At 52.2% G+C, this 16,201-nt stretch overlaps 1 protein-coding gene across 1 annotated transcript in view; it reads left to right on the top strand.

The window, feature by feature from the left end:
- Positions 1-16,201, top strand: part of IFT140 (intraflagellar transport 140) — an 81,588-nt gene that overhangs the window by 63,854 nt on the left and 1,533 nt on the right. The window contains 11 exon segments of the mRNA XM_012647788.1: positions 2,138-2,315; positions 2,761-2,951; positions 3,480-3,575; positions 3,829-3,961; positions 4,033-4,176; positions 4,746-4,874; positions 5,029-5,211; positions 8,273-8,479; positions 8,704-8,916; positions 9,004-9,170; positions 10,723-10,864. Of these exon segments, the coding sequence (XP_012503242.1) occupies positions 2,138-2,315; positions 2,761-2,951; positions 3,480-3,575; positions 3,829-3,961; positions 4,033-4,176; positions 4,746-4,874; positions 5,029-5,211; positions 8,273-8,479; positions 8,704-8,916; positions 9,004-9,170; positions 10,723-10,864 (1,783 nt within the window).

The raw sequence follows: 16,201 nt of genomic DNA, 5'->3' as shown, positions 1-16,201 counted from the left end.
AGGGCTGCTAGAGAAATGAAGAGTCTCTGAGGAGCTATGACATCGCTTCTGTCCATTCAGTAGAACTTATTAGAAGCTGCGTGGTAAGAACAGGGTATTTCTCTGATCAGATTTCTCAAATTTCCAGGTTTGACCCCTGCACTCCATGTGCCGCCATTCACTGGCGTTCCCAGACCCAGCAGTGTCTCAGAGAGCCCAGGCCACCCAGTTTGACCTGTGTCCCACAGGATCCTGGGCTGGGGCCAGGAGACCCCCACAGAGGCAGCTTTGTCTGGGCCATTTATGAGCAACTTGTCCTTCCCGTGCATTTAACGAGCACTTCATGGTGGAAGACAAGACAGCTTTGGTTTTCTGTTTATCATAAAGAAAGAAATTTTAACACAAAGAAGGTGATTTCTTGGCTGAAGCCCTGGGTGGCCTAGTCTAAAACAGCCTCTTCGGGGAAGGAGCGGGAGCCGTGGCTATGTGGGCCTGGGCAGGTTCTCGGGTGTCTACAGCGGCACAGCTACTGTTAGCGATTTGGATTCTGAAGCCACAAGGATGAGGAAAGCAAACCAAGCTCCATGAGCGAGAAATGGGTGGTGCTGCCAGGGACCTGACCCTCAAGAGGCCCCGCCGCCATGCAGTCCTTGACCACGGTGCTCCTCGAGTGTCCTTGAGGGTGCCAGTGGGCATGAGCCCCTCAGGGTTGTGAGAAGCCCCCAGATGAGGGCACCAGGGGGTGCTGAGCCCAGAGTGGGGGAGGAAAAGTCAGCTCACGTCCAGGTGCCGTGGGCGGGGTGTGGACGCACACTGCCCTGGCTCCCAGGACACCGCGTACCGCCCTGCAGAGGCGCCTGCTGAGCCACAAGTTACCGCATAACCCTCCCGCACACAGGGGCTGCCGTGGGTGAATCTTCCCTGCCCTTGTCGCTCGGTAGCACGCATCGACCGAATCAACTGAAGTTCCAGCAGGACCCAAGCAAATCCAAAACACATACAAAAGGCGTACATTGGCTACAGGAAAGGCACCAGACATGCAGTGTTTCAACCGCTGACACTCACAGTGATGTCCATCAGGGGACGGACCCCAGCCTCGGGACTGCAGTGAGCTGGCCCCGCCACCCGGCACTTCCATCTTGGAAGGGTTTTCGCGCAGATTGCATCTGAGGGAAGCTGAGATGCGGGTCGCCTACAGCGGGGCTGGGCCCTGACCGCCCTCTTCTCGGGAGCTGGTCCTTCTCCAGGCAGCACACACACCCCTGCGTCCCCTCACTCACCAGGACAAGGACAGCGGGCGCCTCTCCCAGATAGCTCGGGCCTCTGTGGCCAGTGGGGAGGGAGCAGATCCCCGGCGCAGCTGCTCTCCACGACTCCCTGCCTGCCTGCCGCTTTATCTGGAGGGAGCAGCGGGAATGCGAGGGAGGGCCTCGGTGAGGACACGTCCCCCAGGGCCGTCCAGCGTTGCTGTGTGCGCGTGCCACTGCAGCACTGCTGGCGGTAGAGGGAGAGGACGCGATGTGTGAGCCACCCAGTCATGGGCTCCATTCCTCAGCCACACGGAACTCGGACCCTGCGGGACCCTGCGCTGGGCTGGGTCATCCTCTCGGGAGCAGCAGGCCCTGCTCCAGGTCCCGGTTGAGCCGGGGGACCCCACACCCCTCGTCCCCAGGCTCTGCCCTCTATTAGGGGAGGTTGGGTGAGGGTCCCCTCCGTCAGCGGCTGCTTTACTGGGTGAGAGCGGGAGGTCCTGTCTTTGAGCCGACCGTGTGTGTGTGCAAAAGAGAAGCCAGTGTTGGCTGAGCAGCCAGAGGGATTGAAGCAGGAGTTTGGTGGCCTGCTCAGAAGGTCCTCCTGACGCCTAGTGGGCCCTATCTCCCGTCTCCCCTGGCCTCAGGAGCAGGGAGGCTGTGAGATGCAGCCCTTGGCCCTGTGCTCCGGAAGCCCCCACGGTGGAACTCGGAACAGTCTCTGTGACCTCCATTCCTCTGGGCCACGGCCCTGGTGCCGGCGTGCAGTCCTGCTGTGTGTGGAGCAATGCCGTGAGGCCTCCTGCAGGCCTGAGTGCCTCGTGTGCTGACAGACTGACAACGGAGAAGGGCCTGCGGGGCCTGAGGCCCTGGGCAGGAAGCTCACAGAGCCCCTTCTCTGCCCACAGTGAGGCTGTCTGGGAGAACATGGCGCGCATGTGCGTGAAGACACAGCGGCTGGACGTCGCCAAGGTGTGCCTGGGGAACATGGGCCACGCTCGTGGGGCCCGAGCGCTGCGGGAGGCAGAGCGTGAGCCGGAGCTGGAGGCCAGAGTGGCCATGCTGGCCATACAGCTGGGCATGCTGGTGAGTCAGAGCCACCTCTGGGACAGGCAGACGGGCACGGAGCAGGCCCTCCTCTGCTGGGCTTCGGTGCAGCATCCCCAGAGGGTCAGGGCAGCAGGAAGGCGGTGGAGCAGGGGCAAGGCAGCCTCTGGGTTAGGACAGGGTCACGTCCCCTGGGCAGCGCATCGGTCTCGCTTCCCAGCCATGGGACAGGAGTGCCACGTTGGCATATGGTGTCTGTCCTGAATGTGTCAGCCCTGTTTGTGGTGTGCTGCATGTCTTTGCCATGAGGTCTTGGGCAGCAGAGGCCACCCTGCTGGCCCCTGGGTGTCAGGGAGCTTCGCACCATGGGAGGCACCAGGACAGGTCAGCTGGCGACCTCTGGCATCTCTCCCGGAATAGTCTCGTTCTGAAGAGTTGGTTTGTAGAGATGGTGATTGCGGTGACACTGCCCTTTACTGCTCAGGAGGACGCCGAGCAGCTGTACAAGAAGTGCAAGCGCTACGACCTCCTGAACAAGTTCTACCAGGCCTCAGACCAGTGGCAGAAAGCCGTGGAAGTCGCCGAGCTCCACGACCGAGTCAACTTGCGCACCACCTATTACAACTACGCCAAGCACCTGGAGGCCAGCGCCGACTGTAGCCTGGCCCTTACCTAGTGAGCATGGGGTCCGGGGAGGGCCGCGGGACATGGGGCGTCTTCCTGACTCCCTCTGGGGTGGCCCTGGCTGCCAGAAGGTGAAGCAGCCGCAGAGGTCCTCAGAGGAAGAGCATCTCGGGGTGTGGCTTTAGGACAGCCTGCCGGCCTGCAGGCTTCAGGGCAGGTTAGAGACGAGCGTCGGTCCCATTGCTTGTGTTAGTTGCAGCAGAGACTGGGCTTGGTGCCTCGATGAGGCAGATGAGCCACCGCTGGGGGCCTGGCCACATGTCACCCTTTCCAGAGGAGGAGCTCTTCCAAGATCCGAGTCCATGATCTGGACTGCGTGTGGGCAGCTCTGAGGCGGGACCAGCCCTGGGCCGCCCCCCGACAGTGGGCGTGTGCCGCCCCGTGGAGCTGCAGGCTGGGAGCACACACCTCGCAGGCCACTGCTCTCACGCGCCTCTTTGACACTGCCTCTCAGCCCGTCCTGTCCTCGTGGGGCTGAGATGGGAAGGAACAAGGTCCTCCTGTCTCCTCCCTCCACAGCTACGAGAAGTCCGACACCCACCGCTTTGAGGTGCCCAGGATGCTCTCAGAGGACCTGCAGTCCCTAGAGCTCTACATCAATAAGATGAAGGACAAGTGAGTGTCCCCACTAGCGGCTGGGGGCCTGCTTGGGTACCCTTGCTTATGAGCATCACCTAAGAGTGGGCGGCGTCCTCTTGGTTTCTCAGAGCTGGTCCCGGGCACCACATGGGGCTCTCCCTTCAGGGCCCGGGGCCTCTCTTGGTCTCTTGCGTCTCCTGTCTGCAGGACGCGTGTTGTGCACTCTGAGGGTGGCGTCGGGGCCGGGGGTGGCGCCTGGCAGAGAGCCCATGGCTTGTGGGTCCCCCAGGACCCTGTGGAGGTGGTGGGCCCAGTACTTGGAGAGCCAGGCGGAAATGGACGCCGCGCTTCGCTACTACGAGCTGGCACAGGACCACTTCTCCCTGGTGCGCATCTGCTGTTTCCAGGGCAACATTCAGAAGGTAAGGGTGCTCCCGCGGGGTCGGCCCGCTGCTGGAGACGCGGCCACTGGGCTTCTTTGGTGTCTTTCTAGGCTGCTGAAATCGCCAACGAGACCGGGAACTTGGCCGCGTCGTATCACCTTGCCCGCCAGTATGAGAGCCAGGAGGACGTGAGGCAGGCGGTGCACTTCTACACGCGGGCGCAGGCCTTCAACAACGCCATCCGCCTGTGCAAGGTACTGAGGGACAGGCCTCCGGAGTTCGGCCGGCAGGTGGAAATGGTGCCTCCTGGCTGTTTGCAGGAGCCATCGAGAGAGCTGTGTCATGGGCACTCCTGCCCCTGCTGGTTCCCCCTCTCACCCCGCCTTCCCCTGCCTTTCTGGTCCCTGCGTCCTGCACCTGATGTTTGCAGGGCCCTGAGTTGTCACTCGGTGTCCCTAGTATCCAGGCTTCCTGAGCGAGTCACGAGGCCGGCTCGTGGCTCATGGTCTTGCTAAAAGGCAGACCCTTCATAGAGAGCTGTCACACGCTCTGCATCCCAGAGTTAAAAAATCACCCCAGCTCGGGGTCTCACTTCTGGAAAACCCTCCGGGCCAAGTATTTCTTGCAGTGCTCTGTAGGAGAGAGCAGGAGGCGTGTGAAAAGCCTGGCCCACAGGCAGGCGCAGGAGGGCATCAGGTGCAGAGGTCGCTTAGCAACAGGTCAAACCAAAGGGGGTAGATCCACACCCACCATGTTCACAAATCGGAGTGGGCCCAGGGCGCCAGGCAGGAGCTGTCCGCAGAGCCCTGCCTCCCTCCCACAGGAGAACAGCTTGGACGACCAGCTCATGAACTTGGCCCTGCTGAGCTCGCCGGAGGACATGATAGAGGCAGCCCGATACTACGAGGAGAAGGGCGAGCAGATGGACAGGGCGGTCATGCTCTACCACAAGGTGAGGGCCGGCCCCTGGAGGTGGCCAGGACCTAGGGGAGGTGGGGGACAGCAGGAACAAGGCTTCTGCCAGCAACCAGGGACATTGCCTGTGCGAGGCCCAGTTCTGGGGGCGCCAGGGCTGGGCAGCTGCTCAGAGCCCACACTGCCCACAGGCTGGCCACTTCTCCAAGGCCCTGGAGCTGGCCTTCGCCACCCAGCAGTTCGCGGCCCTGCAGCTCATAGCGGAGGACCTGAATGAGAAGTCGGACCCGGCGCTGCTGGCCCGCTGCTCGGACTTCTTCATTGAGCACAAGCAGTACGAAAAGGCGGTGGAGCTGCTGCTGGCCGCCAGGAAGGTACGGGGTCTCGGGCCCACTCAGGGCCACCGCTCCAGGGTCACCTTGTCCACGAAGGCAGCGGGAACGACCTGTCTCTCTCGGTTACGATTTCTCAAGAAAGGCTATGGCTGTACCCTGCCGTGGAGGTGAAGGGCCCTGGGGACAAGCTGAGACACATCGCCCACTTCACACACGGCACCGAATCATAACACGGAGTCGAACCCTCCTGTGTGTGGTGTGGGGAGTAAGATACACATAACATGAAATTTACCATTTTGGCCGTTTTTAAGCGTACAGTCAGTAGTGTTAAGTACATTCACATTTTTATTCAACCAGTTTCCAGAACTTTTTCATCTTCCCAGGCTGAAACTCTGCCCCTCTTCAGCACTGATGCTTCAGCCCCTGGCACCCGCCATCCTATAGCACCTTCTGCCTCTGTGAACTTTACTCCCCTAGGGAGTAAGGGAGTAAGTGGAATCAGACAGTATGTGGCTTTTTGTGACTGACTTATTTCACTGAGCATAATGTCCCCAAGGTTTGTGCACACTGTAGCAGATGTCAAAGCTGAGTAATGTCCTGCTGTGTGGACGGGCCGCGTGGTCTTATGGATGTTTCCACCCCTGGGATGCTGTGAGCACTGTTGCGGTGGGCGTGGCCATGCAGATGTCTCGTCAAGACCCCGCGTTCCCTAGACTTGGTGTTTACCCAGCAGCGAAATTCCTGGGTCACATGGTGATTCTGCATTTAATCTTTTGAGGAACTGCCAGGCTGTGTTTCCACAGTGGCTGCACCATTTTACATCCCCACCAGCACTGTGCAAGGGCTTGCTTCTCCACATTCTCACCAACCTCATTATGTTCGGGGGATTTTTGATAGTAGCCAATAATAAAAGAGTATGTGCACTTTTTTTTTTGAGTAGAAAAATCCCCCTAGATAGAAACCTAATGGAGATATAGAAAATTGTTAATCGTGCAGAATCAGCCTGTCTAAGTTGAAAGATCGTTCTTGCAGCCAGAAGTAGGCGTGCAGCTTTGTGTCTCGCTATGGAGCAATTTCAGAATTCCTGGACACACTGCGTTCCTGGTTAGAAAGGCCTGTCCTAGGGTAGTCTGCAGGCCGACTCTGGCCCAGGAACAACACCAAAGAGTTTTCTCTCACTTAAAGACGTTGATTCTGTAGCTTTGCAGTAAAACTAGGTGAAGCAGAACAGCCAGGAAAAATCTGGGAAAGACGACTGAAAGGTGATAAAACACCCAGAGAGTAAAAGACATCACAGAAAATCCAAAATGTTCGGGGTTGGTGCATGAACAGGTCTACAGATCAGGGGGAATATTCGAAAATCCAGAAACAGAGCCAGGGCATGAGTCCATTTAGTGTGGGATGAGGGAAGTGCATGGCGCAGGGGAGGGGCGGGCCACTCCGGCAGCGTCGGCGGGGTCGGTGCGCCCAAGTGGTCATTTGGGAAAACTCTATGTCGGAGTAAATTCCAGAGAGGTCCGAGATTCGGGTGTAACAGTGGAACAGCCCCAGTCCACCTTTCAGCGTCCTGCACAGTCTCGAAGGAGGGGAGGCTTGTTCTGAGTATGGTGTGAAACCAGCCCAAAGCCGTAGTGAGGAAGACTGATCAATTCAACCAAACACACATTCGGATATAGCACTTGGGGAAAGTACCATAAACAAGGTGAAAATAAATAGTAAAATGGGCAAAAATATATTTTACCTCTATCCCAAAAGGCTAATTTTCTTAAAATTTGTCAAGTTCTTATAAACCAATAATAAATTTACCAACAACTCAAACGGAAAAGGCAAAAAATGTGAACGGTTTGTTAAAAAGGAAATGTGAGTGGTTGCTTAATATACGATGCTTAGCCTCATGCATAAAGAAATCACAGATCAGAGCTCACGGAGGTGCCGTTTCTCATGAGCCGGACTAGTCAAGGTGAAAAGGTTACAAAACCCTATATTGGCTCAGAACGATCACTCAGGCACCGTGGGCAGAAACATCAGTCACAGGTAAAATTTACACCTGCAATTCCTTTCCTCAGGGATTTATCCCAACCAACACATTCACACACGTTCAGGCGTCACGTGCACTCACAAGGGTACACGCCACAGAAGTTTTTGTAACAGCAGAGGACAGTCACCCTCGTGTCATCAGCAGAATCATGGTTAACCTTGGCACAGTGACACCCTGTGCAGCAGTCAGAGAGCGCGTGCTAGTGCCTCATGTGCTGAGGTTGAATGATCTCCAAGACAAAATCCTTTTTTTCTAAGACATGCCTTTTTTTTTTTTTTGAGACAGTCTCACTGTGTTGCCGGGGCTAGAGTGCCATGGCGTCATCCTAGCTCACAGCAACCTCAAACTCCTGGGCTCAAGCGATCCTCCTGCCTCAGCCTCCCGAGTAGCTGGGACTACAGGCATGCGCTACCATGCCCGGCTAATTTTTTCTATATATTTTTAGTTGTCCGATTAATCTCTTTCTATTTTTAGTAGAGACGGGGTCTCGCTCTTACTCAGGCTGGTCTCGAACTCCTGAGCTCTAATGATCCACCCACCTCGGCCTCCCAGAGTGCTGGGATTACAGGCATGAGCCACCGCGCCCAGCCTAAGAGATGTCTTTAGGTGAAGAATATAAAATTGTTTTGGTTCGAGTTGATGTTAGAAAAGAAAAAAGAATATAAAATGTTTTCTTAAAATTTTAAGAAAATTAAAACTCTAGGGGGAGGGGGACCAGCACACTCAAGCTGTGTCCCTCTGCCAATTAAAAAAAAAAAATTAAAACCCTTAATTTAAAAAATTCTAAAAAAAATTATAGAAGAAAATGAATTACCAGTTTCCTTTTTCTACCACAACAAATACCATATTCATTTGAGCTCCGTGTTTCCTTCATTACGTTCTAGAATAGTAACGTTCATAACGTGAGAGAAAGTAACATGAACGAATCCAGACAGCGGCCACCACCGAGCCGTGGGCCTGGTTTCCTTGGGGGTGGCGGGTGCAAGGGCGCCACTTCGGCCTCGGCGCCCCTCGGCTGCTCACGGGCACAGCCCCCTCGCGGTTTCCTTGGCACCTTTGCAGTACCACGAAGCCCTGCAGCTGTGCCTGGAGCAGAACATGACCATCACCGAGGACATGGCCGAAAAGATGACCGTGTCCAAGGACTCCAAGGACCTGTCTGAGGAGTCCCGGCGGGAGCTGCTGGAGCAGGTGGCCGACTGCTGCATGCGCCAGGGCAGCTACCACCTGGCGACCAAGAAGTACACGCAGGCCGGGAACAAGCTGAAGGTGAGCGTCCACCGGCTGCTCCCACTCATGGTCACGTAGACCACGGCCGCTGTGCTTTCTCCGTTTGCCTTTGTGCGTAATCAGGGGGGGCAAGAGGTCAGAGCTCTCTTACTGAGAAGCCCCGAGCCACTCTTTTTGTGAAGCCAGACTTGCAGCATCGTCAGGTGTGAGCGCGTCCCCAGGTCCCCCACCCGCGCACCTGAGCCCCAGCTCTCTCTGCCCAGGCCATGAGAGCGCTGCTCAAGTCTGGAGACACAGAGAAAATCGTGTTCTTCGCGGGCGTCTCCAGGCAGAAGGAGATCTACATCATGGCTGCCAACTACCTGCAGTCCCTGGACTGGCGGAAGGAGCCGGAGATCATGAAGAACATCATCAGCTTCTACACCAAGGGACGTGCCCTGGACCTGCTGGCAGGCTTTTATGATGCCTGTGCCCAGGTACAGACCCTCCTTGCACTCCGGCACGCCCGGCTCGGGTCGTGGGAGGCCTGGGCCTCGCTGGGTCTTGACATTCTCCCCGTGCAGGTGGAAATCGACGAATACCAGAACTACAACAAAGCCCACGGGGCGCTGACCGAGGCCTACAAGTGCCTGGCCAAGGCCAAGGCCTCCAGCCCACTGGACCAGGAGACCAAGCTGGCTCAGCTGCAGAGCAAGATGGCGCTGGTGAAGAGGTTCATCCAGGCCCGCAGGTGCGTCCCCGGAAGACTGGGGCAGGCAGCTGGCCCGCTCCACCCCGCAGGCCCCCTTCACTGGGAGAGTGACGCTGGCAGCAAGGAACCAAACCAAATATTCGCTTCTGACTAATGTTCTTCAAAGGAAATCCTTGGGCAATGAGATAGGAACCCAAAGGTCATCTCTGTTGCTTAAGATACATCTGAGCTCCTCTTGGAGAATTCTCTTGGAACCTGGGCACAGTCTTGGGAAGATTGTTCTGGAAACAGAGACATTGAGAGAGAAATCTGATGGGGGAGGGGAGGAGGAGGCGATTTGGGTGAAAAGACGTGTCCAGGGGCAGGTGTGCCCCCTGCTCAGGGCAGGCAGGGGTCAGGCAGGTCACCCTGAGTGAGGGACTGTCATGTGACTCAGGGTGGCTGGGGCCATGGTGACCAGCAGGCTCCCACCTCTCCTTGGTGCCACTGCTGCCAGGCTCCAGGCCTGTGGGGGCCTGGAGCAGGCTGGGCAGTGCGTCGTCTCAGTTTTTAGGAAAGGCCAAGAATATAAATTTTTATATGATACCTCCCGGTGTTTATCTATGGGCAGATAATTCTGGGGGTTGCCACACCTGAGCAGACATCTGTGGGTTCCTGGGGCTCAGCATCTGCTGAACTAGCAACAGTGTCTTCTTGTCTGAGAACATCCTTTCAGAAGGAGAGTTCCAGAAACGGTGTTGAACAGTGTTGTGCAAAGTGGGGTTCGTTGGAGAGCACTGTCCACTAGCACGTGTAGATTCTGGAATATCTGCATATAGCAGGTGCCTGCTGATCCTGGGAGGTGGGAGGCAGGACTGAAGGAGAATGGGCAGCAGGTGGTCATATGCGAGAGCGCAGGGCATGTGGGTGGAGGGCGGAGGATGTGTGAGGGGCAGGGTGGCCGCCCCCCAGGGCTCAGGGGTCTGAGGGCAGGCCAGGCAGCTGCCTGGAGTGGCCGAGACAGGGCACGGCCGGATGGACCCTGGACCCTCCAAAAGGGGGAGCCTGAGCACTTTGCAGCTCCAGGCACCTGCCCTGGACCAAGTCGTGTCTCAGCGGCTGGCGGGCAGGCTCAGCCCCGGTCTTGCCCAGCTCACATGCCACACCCTGCTCTGCCGCCCACGCCGGGTCCCACATGCTGGCCTGTGTCCAGGCCAGCTCCTCTGCTTCGAAGGTTCCTTTCAACTGTCTTCGCAAGGTGGTGTGCCGCTCTCAACACACCCCATCCACACACCCCACGTCCCTCTGGGCCACACTTAGCCTAGAGGTTTCTATCCCTTCTAGGCTGTCCCTTGGGCGGGAACTGATTGTTAGAAGTCTTTGATCTTGGTGTGCAAGCACAGGACCCGGCACTGCAAGTGGTCAGTAAGAGTTTGTTGAATGAATGAATGAATGAAGAACAAACTAAAAAATTAATTAACTTAATTTGTGGGAATTAACTTCACAGAAAACTTCCTCCTACCACTCCCCAGGACCATGTCCTGCTGTGCCCTCTGACAAGCAGCACGTGTTCAGGGGTTCGGGGCACAGGCCTCATCTCTGCTCTCTGCAGGACATACACGGAAGACCCCAAGGAGGCCGTCAGGCAGTGTGAGCTGCTTCTGGAGGAACCAGACCTGGACAGCACCGTCCGCATCGGGGACGTCTACAGCTTCCTGGTGGAGCATCACCTGCGGATGGAGGAGCACCAGATGGTGAGGCCGGCACTGCTCACCAGGAGCGTCCTGCCACACACAGCTCTGGGACTGTGTTTCAGGGCTCACTCAGATGTCATTAATTTTCTTTTAGTAACAGGCTCACTTTGTTCGTTTTTGAGAAAATACCTGCCACATACCCAAGTCTGACTAACCACAGTTTATCTTTCAGTCATTTAAAAAAAAAATGGTGTTCTTGGATGGGCGCAATGGTGTCACGCCTGTAATCCCAGCACTCTGGAGGCCGAGGTGGGAGGATCGCTTGAGCTCAGGAGTTCGAGACCAGCCTGAGTAAGAGCGAGACCCCGTCTCTACTAAAAATAGGAAAAATAAGCCGGACATGGTGGTGCCTGTAGTCCCAGCTACCTGGGAGGCTGACGCAGGAGGATCGCTTGAGCCCAGGAGTTTGAGGTTGCTGTGAGCTAGGCTGACGCCACGGCACTCTAGCCAGGGTGACAGAGCAAGACTCTGTCTCAAAAAAAAAAAGGTGTTTCATGTAAAAGTGGCTAATTTAGCTCACAACTTACTTAGCTGCACAAGTGTTTTTCCTCATCTTCACCAACACTCTTTTTCATTTTAGCCATCTTAGAGGATGTCTGTCTCATTGTGGTTTAAATTTACATTTTCTTGATGACCGATGATGTTGAGCGCCTCCTCATGTGCTCATTATCCATTTGTGTGCCTTCTTCCATGAAGTGTTTAATCTTTTCCCGTCATTTTACTGAGTTTTTAACCTTATTGTTGTGTTCTTTATGTACTCCAGATACATTCCCTTTGTCAGATACATGATTTGCAAATATTTTCTCCCAGTCTGTGAGGAAGTTCCCTTTTATTCCTCTCTCCTCTCCTTCTGAAAATCCACTTACTTGTATATACAGTGTTGTCACTGTCCCCTGCTCAACTGATACTTTCCTTTTTTCCTAGGTTTTTTTCTCTTCTTCATTTTGGGTAGTTGCTATTGCTTCAAGTTCACCAGCTCTCCTTCGGTAGTGTCTACTCTTGTTTTAATCCCATCCCTATTTTTCATCTCAGACATTATAATTTTCATCTGACTTGGCTCCTTCCCTGTATCTTCCAGGTCTCTCTTTATCATGCTTGTGCTTTTCTCTGCCTTCTTGAGCACATGAAGTCCATTTATAATGGTTTTCATGTTCTTGTCTCCAGACTCTGTTGTGTCAGTTCTGGATCTGTTTCTGTGGATTGAGTCATCTTATTATGGTTCATATTTCCCCGCTTCTTTGCATGCTGGTAATTTTTCATTGATTCCAGACACTGAAAATGTTTTAACTGGTTGGATGGTGGAATCTGTGTGTGTGTGTGCGCATGTGTGTGTGTGTATTCCTTTTTTCTTTATTTCTTTCTTTTTTCTCTTTGCAGTCTTCCTCAGAATGCATTTTCTTTTAAATGGTTTTTAGCCTTGTTCTGGGGTGAGGTTAAGTTACTTGGAAACAATGTGATTCTTTTGCAGCTTGCTTTTTAGCTTTGTTAGTTGGATCCCGAACAGGCTTGTGTCTAGGGCTAATTTTGCACCACTACTGAGGGGTCTGCTCTACTCAATGCCTCGTGTATGGGGAGGTCTTCCCCTCTGGCAGGTGGGAGCATGAACTATTCCTGACCATGTATGATGAATCTCTGGGGTTGTTCTGCCTGATCACTTCCAGTGGTTTTCCCTGGCCTCGGTTACCTTCTTCACACACAGGCACTACTGTTTACTCAGCTGGAGACTCAGAACCCTCTGCAGTTCTCCAGAGTGCTGCTCTGTCTCTCTGCTCTCTCCTGTCCAGTCCTCTACTCCATGAGTTCCAGCTGCCTCGGCCTCCCCAGACTCAGAACCATCTCCTCTGCGTAGACAGACTGCCAGCTGTTTGGTTACGCTCTCCCTGCACTGTGGCCTAAAAACTCTCAAGGCAGTAAGCTGGGTGGCTGAGCTGATCTTTATGAAATGTCCCCCTTTGTCTCTGGTCTTCTGAAGTGTCCCTACGCTAACACTAGCATGGCTAGCCTGCTGTCTCATGCTTACTATTGCATGGCATATCCTCTTCCTCCCTTTACCTTTGCTCATCTGTGGCATTGTATTTAGAGTCCCTTGCTGGTAGACAGCATATAGTTGGGTCTTTCTAAAATCCTGACAATCTGCATTTCAATTGGAATGTTTCATCCACTTATATTTAACGCAATTATTTATGTGGCTTGATTTTAGTCTATCATTTTTGTTTGGCTTGTCCTATCAGTTTTTGTTGTTCCTTTGAACTTTCTTTCCTGTTGTCTTTTCAATTAAGTGAGTATGTTTTAGAATTTCCTTTTATCTATCCTGTGAACATTTTATCTTTTTATTGTTTTGTTTGTTTTATTGAGACAGGGTCTGTCACTCTCTAAACTGGGCTAGAGTACAGCAGTATCATCATAGCTCACTGCAGCCTCAAACTCCTGGGCTGGGCTCAAGTGATCCTCCTGCCCAAGCAGCTGGGATTATAGGCACATGCCACCATGCCCAGCTGATTTTTCTATTTTTTGTAGAGATGTGGTCTTGCTGTGTTGCTCAGGCTGGTCTCAAACTCCTAGCCTCAAGCAATCCTACCGCCTTGGCCTCCCAAAGTGCTAAGATTACAGGTGTTGGACACCGACACTGGCCTCAGCTTTCTATCTGTATCTCTCTCTCTTTGCATTGTATTTTCAGCGCTTACCCTTGGGATTGCCATAAACATTCTTACCTTATTACTGTCTGCTTAGAGTTAATGTCATACTACTTCATGAACTGTGCATATATATAGGTCCATTTACCTACTCACATCCCCACCTATATTTATCATAATAATATATAACATCAACATATATTATAAATACTATCATAGTACTATAGTACTATAAGTACTATCATAGTTTTTGCTTTAAACAGTCAAATTTATTCTAAAGAAATTAAAAGGAAAGAAACAGCCTTTTATGTTTACCTACATATTTATAATTTTTGGTGTTTTTTCTTACCAATGATTCAGATTTTCATGTGGTATCATTCCTCTTCAGCCTGAAGAACTCCCTTTAGTATTCTTTCAAGTACAGATCTCCTGATGATGAATTTTCTTACTTTTCATTAATCCAAAATGTCCTTATCTTGCCTTTATTCATTAAGGTTATTTTCATCAGATAAAGAATTCTGATTTGACAGGTTTTCCCTTTCCATACAGGGATGTCTTTCCTCTATGTTCTGGCCTCCATCGTTTCTGGTATGAAGTCAGCTGTCAGCAGTGTCACCTCGCCCTCATATGACGTGTCTCTCCCCCTCTCCCCACCTTGCTGGCTGCTTCATGATTTTCTTTCTATTTGGTTTTCAGCAGTTATACAATGATGTCTCTAGGTGTTTTCATTTTATTTATCCTGAGCTTCTTGGCATTGTAAATTTATGTCTTCTACCAAATTTGTGAAATTTGCTATTATTTTTCTCCCTCATTCTCTTTCTCCTCTTGTGGGACTCCAATTAAGTATCAGTCCTCTCACATTAAGTGGACATACATTTGTGATTACTATTCATCATTTTCTATCTTTTTTTTCTTTCTGTTCTTTGGATTAGATAATTTATATTGAACTATCTTCAAATCCACTGATTTTCTTTAGCTATCTTCACTCTGATTTTAACCTCTCCAGCAAATTTTTTATTTTAGATTTTGTGTTTTTCAGTTCTAGAATTTCTTTGTTAAATTTCCTATTTGTTCATTTGTTAAAAACATATTTTCCTTTATATCCTCGAGCACAGTTAAAATTGCTGCTTTAAAATCTTTGCTACTAATTCTATTATCTGGATCATATAGGGTTGATCTCCATTATTTACCTTTTCTCTTGCATATGGGTCATGTTTTCCTATTTCTTCTTATGTCTAGTAACTTCTTTGTATTGTGAACATTGTGGATAATCCATTGTAGAGACTTTGGATTCTGTTACATTCCTTCAAAGAGTATTACTTTTAAAAAAAAAAAAAGTGTGTTTTATTAGGCAGTCACCTTTGTTCAACTCAAAGTCTAAACTCTTTCTCTTGTGGTGGACAGCAGCTGAAATCCCTGTTCAATACCTGTAGCTTCAGTTTGACTCCTTGAAGTCTGCCCACACCCCCACCCCCACCCCCACCCCCATGCATCGTGCAGGGTCAACTAGTGAATAGAGCAGAGTTTATACTCAGAATTTGGGCTCCCCTGTGACTTGCTCTATTCCAGTATTTCCGCCCTCACATTCCAACTGCTGCAGTCAACAAACATTTTTATTTTGGTTCTTTAAGCCAGATGAGTGCAGGTTTCTTTGTGCCTTCTCCAGGCCCACAGTGGCCCTGACTGGGGCCTGCCCTGAGGCAAGAAGTTACAAGCAGGAAACTCACCCAGTGCTACCCTCTTCCCCCGTCTGCTGCCTGCAGCTGTTCTCCCTTGTATGTTTGCCCAGGGTTCGTCACTGTCGGGGAGCAGTGACCTAGTATGACCTACGCTGCCATGATCAGAAGCCTCTCTCCTCATTCTTTTTCAGTCATAATTCTACGGTAGCCAACAAAAAATTCCACCCATCCACATTTGCCCTTCATGTTCCCAAGGACAGAGATACACGCAGACCTTGCTGCACCAACGCTCTTCCTATGGGGGTCGTGTTCCCCGAGCAGACAGATCTGGGGGCATACAGTGCCCAAGGAGTCTCTGCTTCGTCTGAAGTGCTCACAAACCAAGGATTGACAAACTGCAGAAATGTGCGCATGTCGGCTGCACTAGGCTGCAGTCTCCAGGGTTCACAGGAAAGGTATCCAACAGGTGGTGCTCCCCAAGTCTGAAGGTCAGCACTGGGAGACTGCCTTGTGCCCTACCATGTCCACTCTCTGGCCCCTTGCGTTGTTGCAAGAAACTCAGTCTAATTCCAACAAGTTTTCTTGTTTTTGTTTTGTTCTGAGATGGGTCTTGCTGAGTTGCCCAGGCTGCAGTGCGGTGGCTGTTCACAGGCACAATCGTAGCTCACTGCAGCCTTGAGCTCCTGGGCTTAAGTGATCCTCCTGCCGCAGCCTCCGTGGTAGCTGGGACTACAGGTGCGCACCAACTGCACGCTTTTTGGAGAGCTACAATTCTGTGTATAAAACAAAATGGGACTATAGAGATGCTCAGATTCCTGTATCTTCAACATTAATAGAAAAATCATATTTTAAATATTTCACCTTCTTTATTGTCTCTATGCTTGTTTGAAGCCTGTGGAATTTAGGAATTCTGTTGTTTTTGTTTTTTTTGAGACAGTCTTGCTCTGTTGCCCAGGGCTAGAGTGCCGTAGCATCAGCCTAGCTCCCAGCAACCTCAAACTCCTGGGCTCAAGCGATCCTCCTGC

Source organism: Propithecus coquereli, unplaced genomic scaffold (genome assembly GCF_000956105.1).
Source record: "Propithecus coquereli isolate 6110/MARCELLA unplaced genomic scaffold, Pcoq_1.0 Scaffold27, whole genome shotgun sequence".
Lineage (NCBI taxonomy): Eukaryota > Metazoa > Chordata > Mammalia > Primates > Indriidae > Propithecus > Propithecus coquereli.
This window is presented reverse-complemented; position numbering and strand designations above follow the sequence as displayed.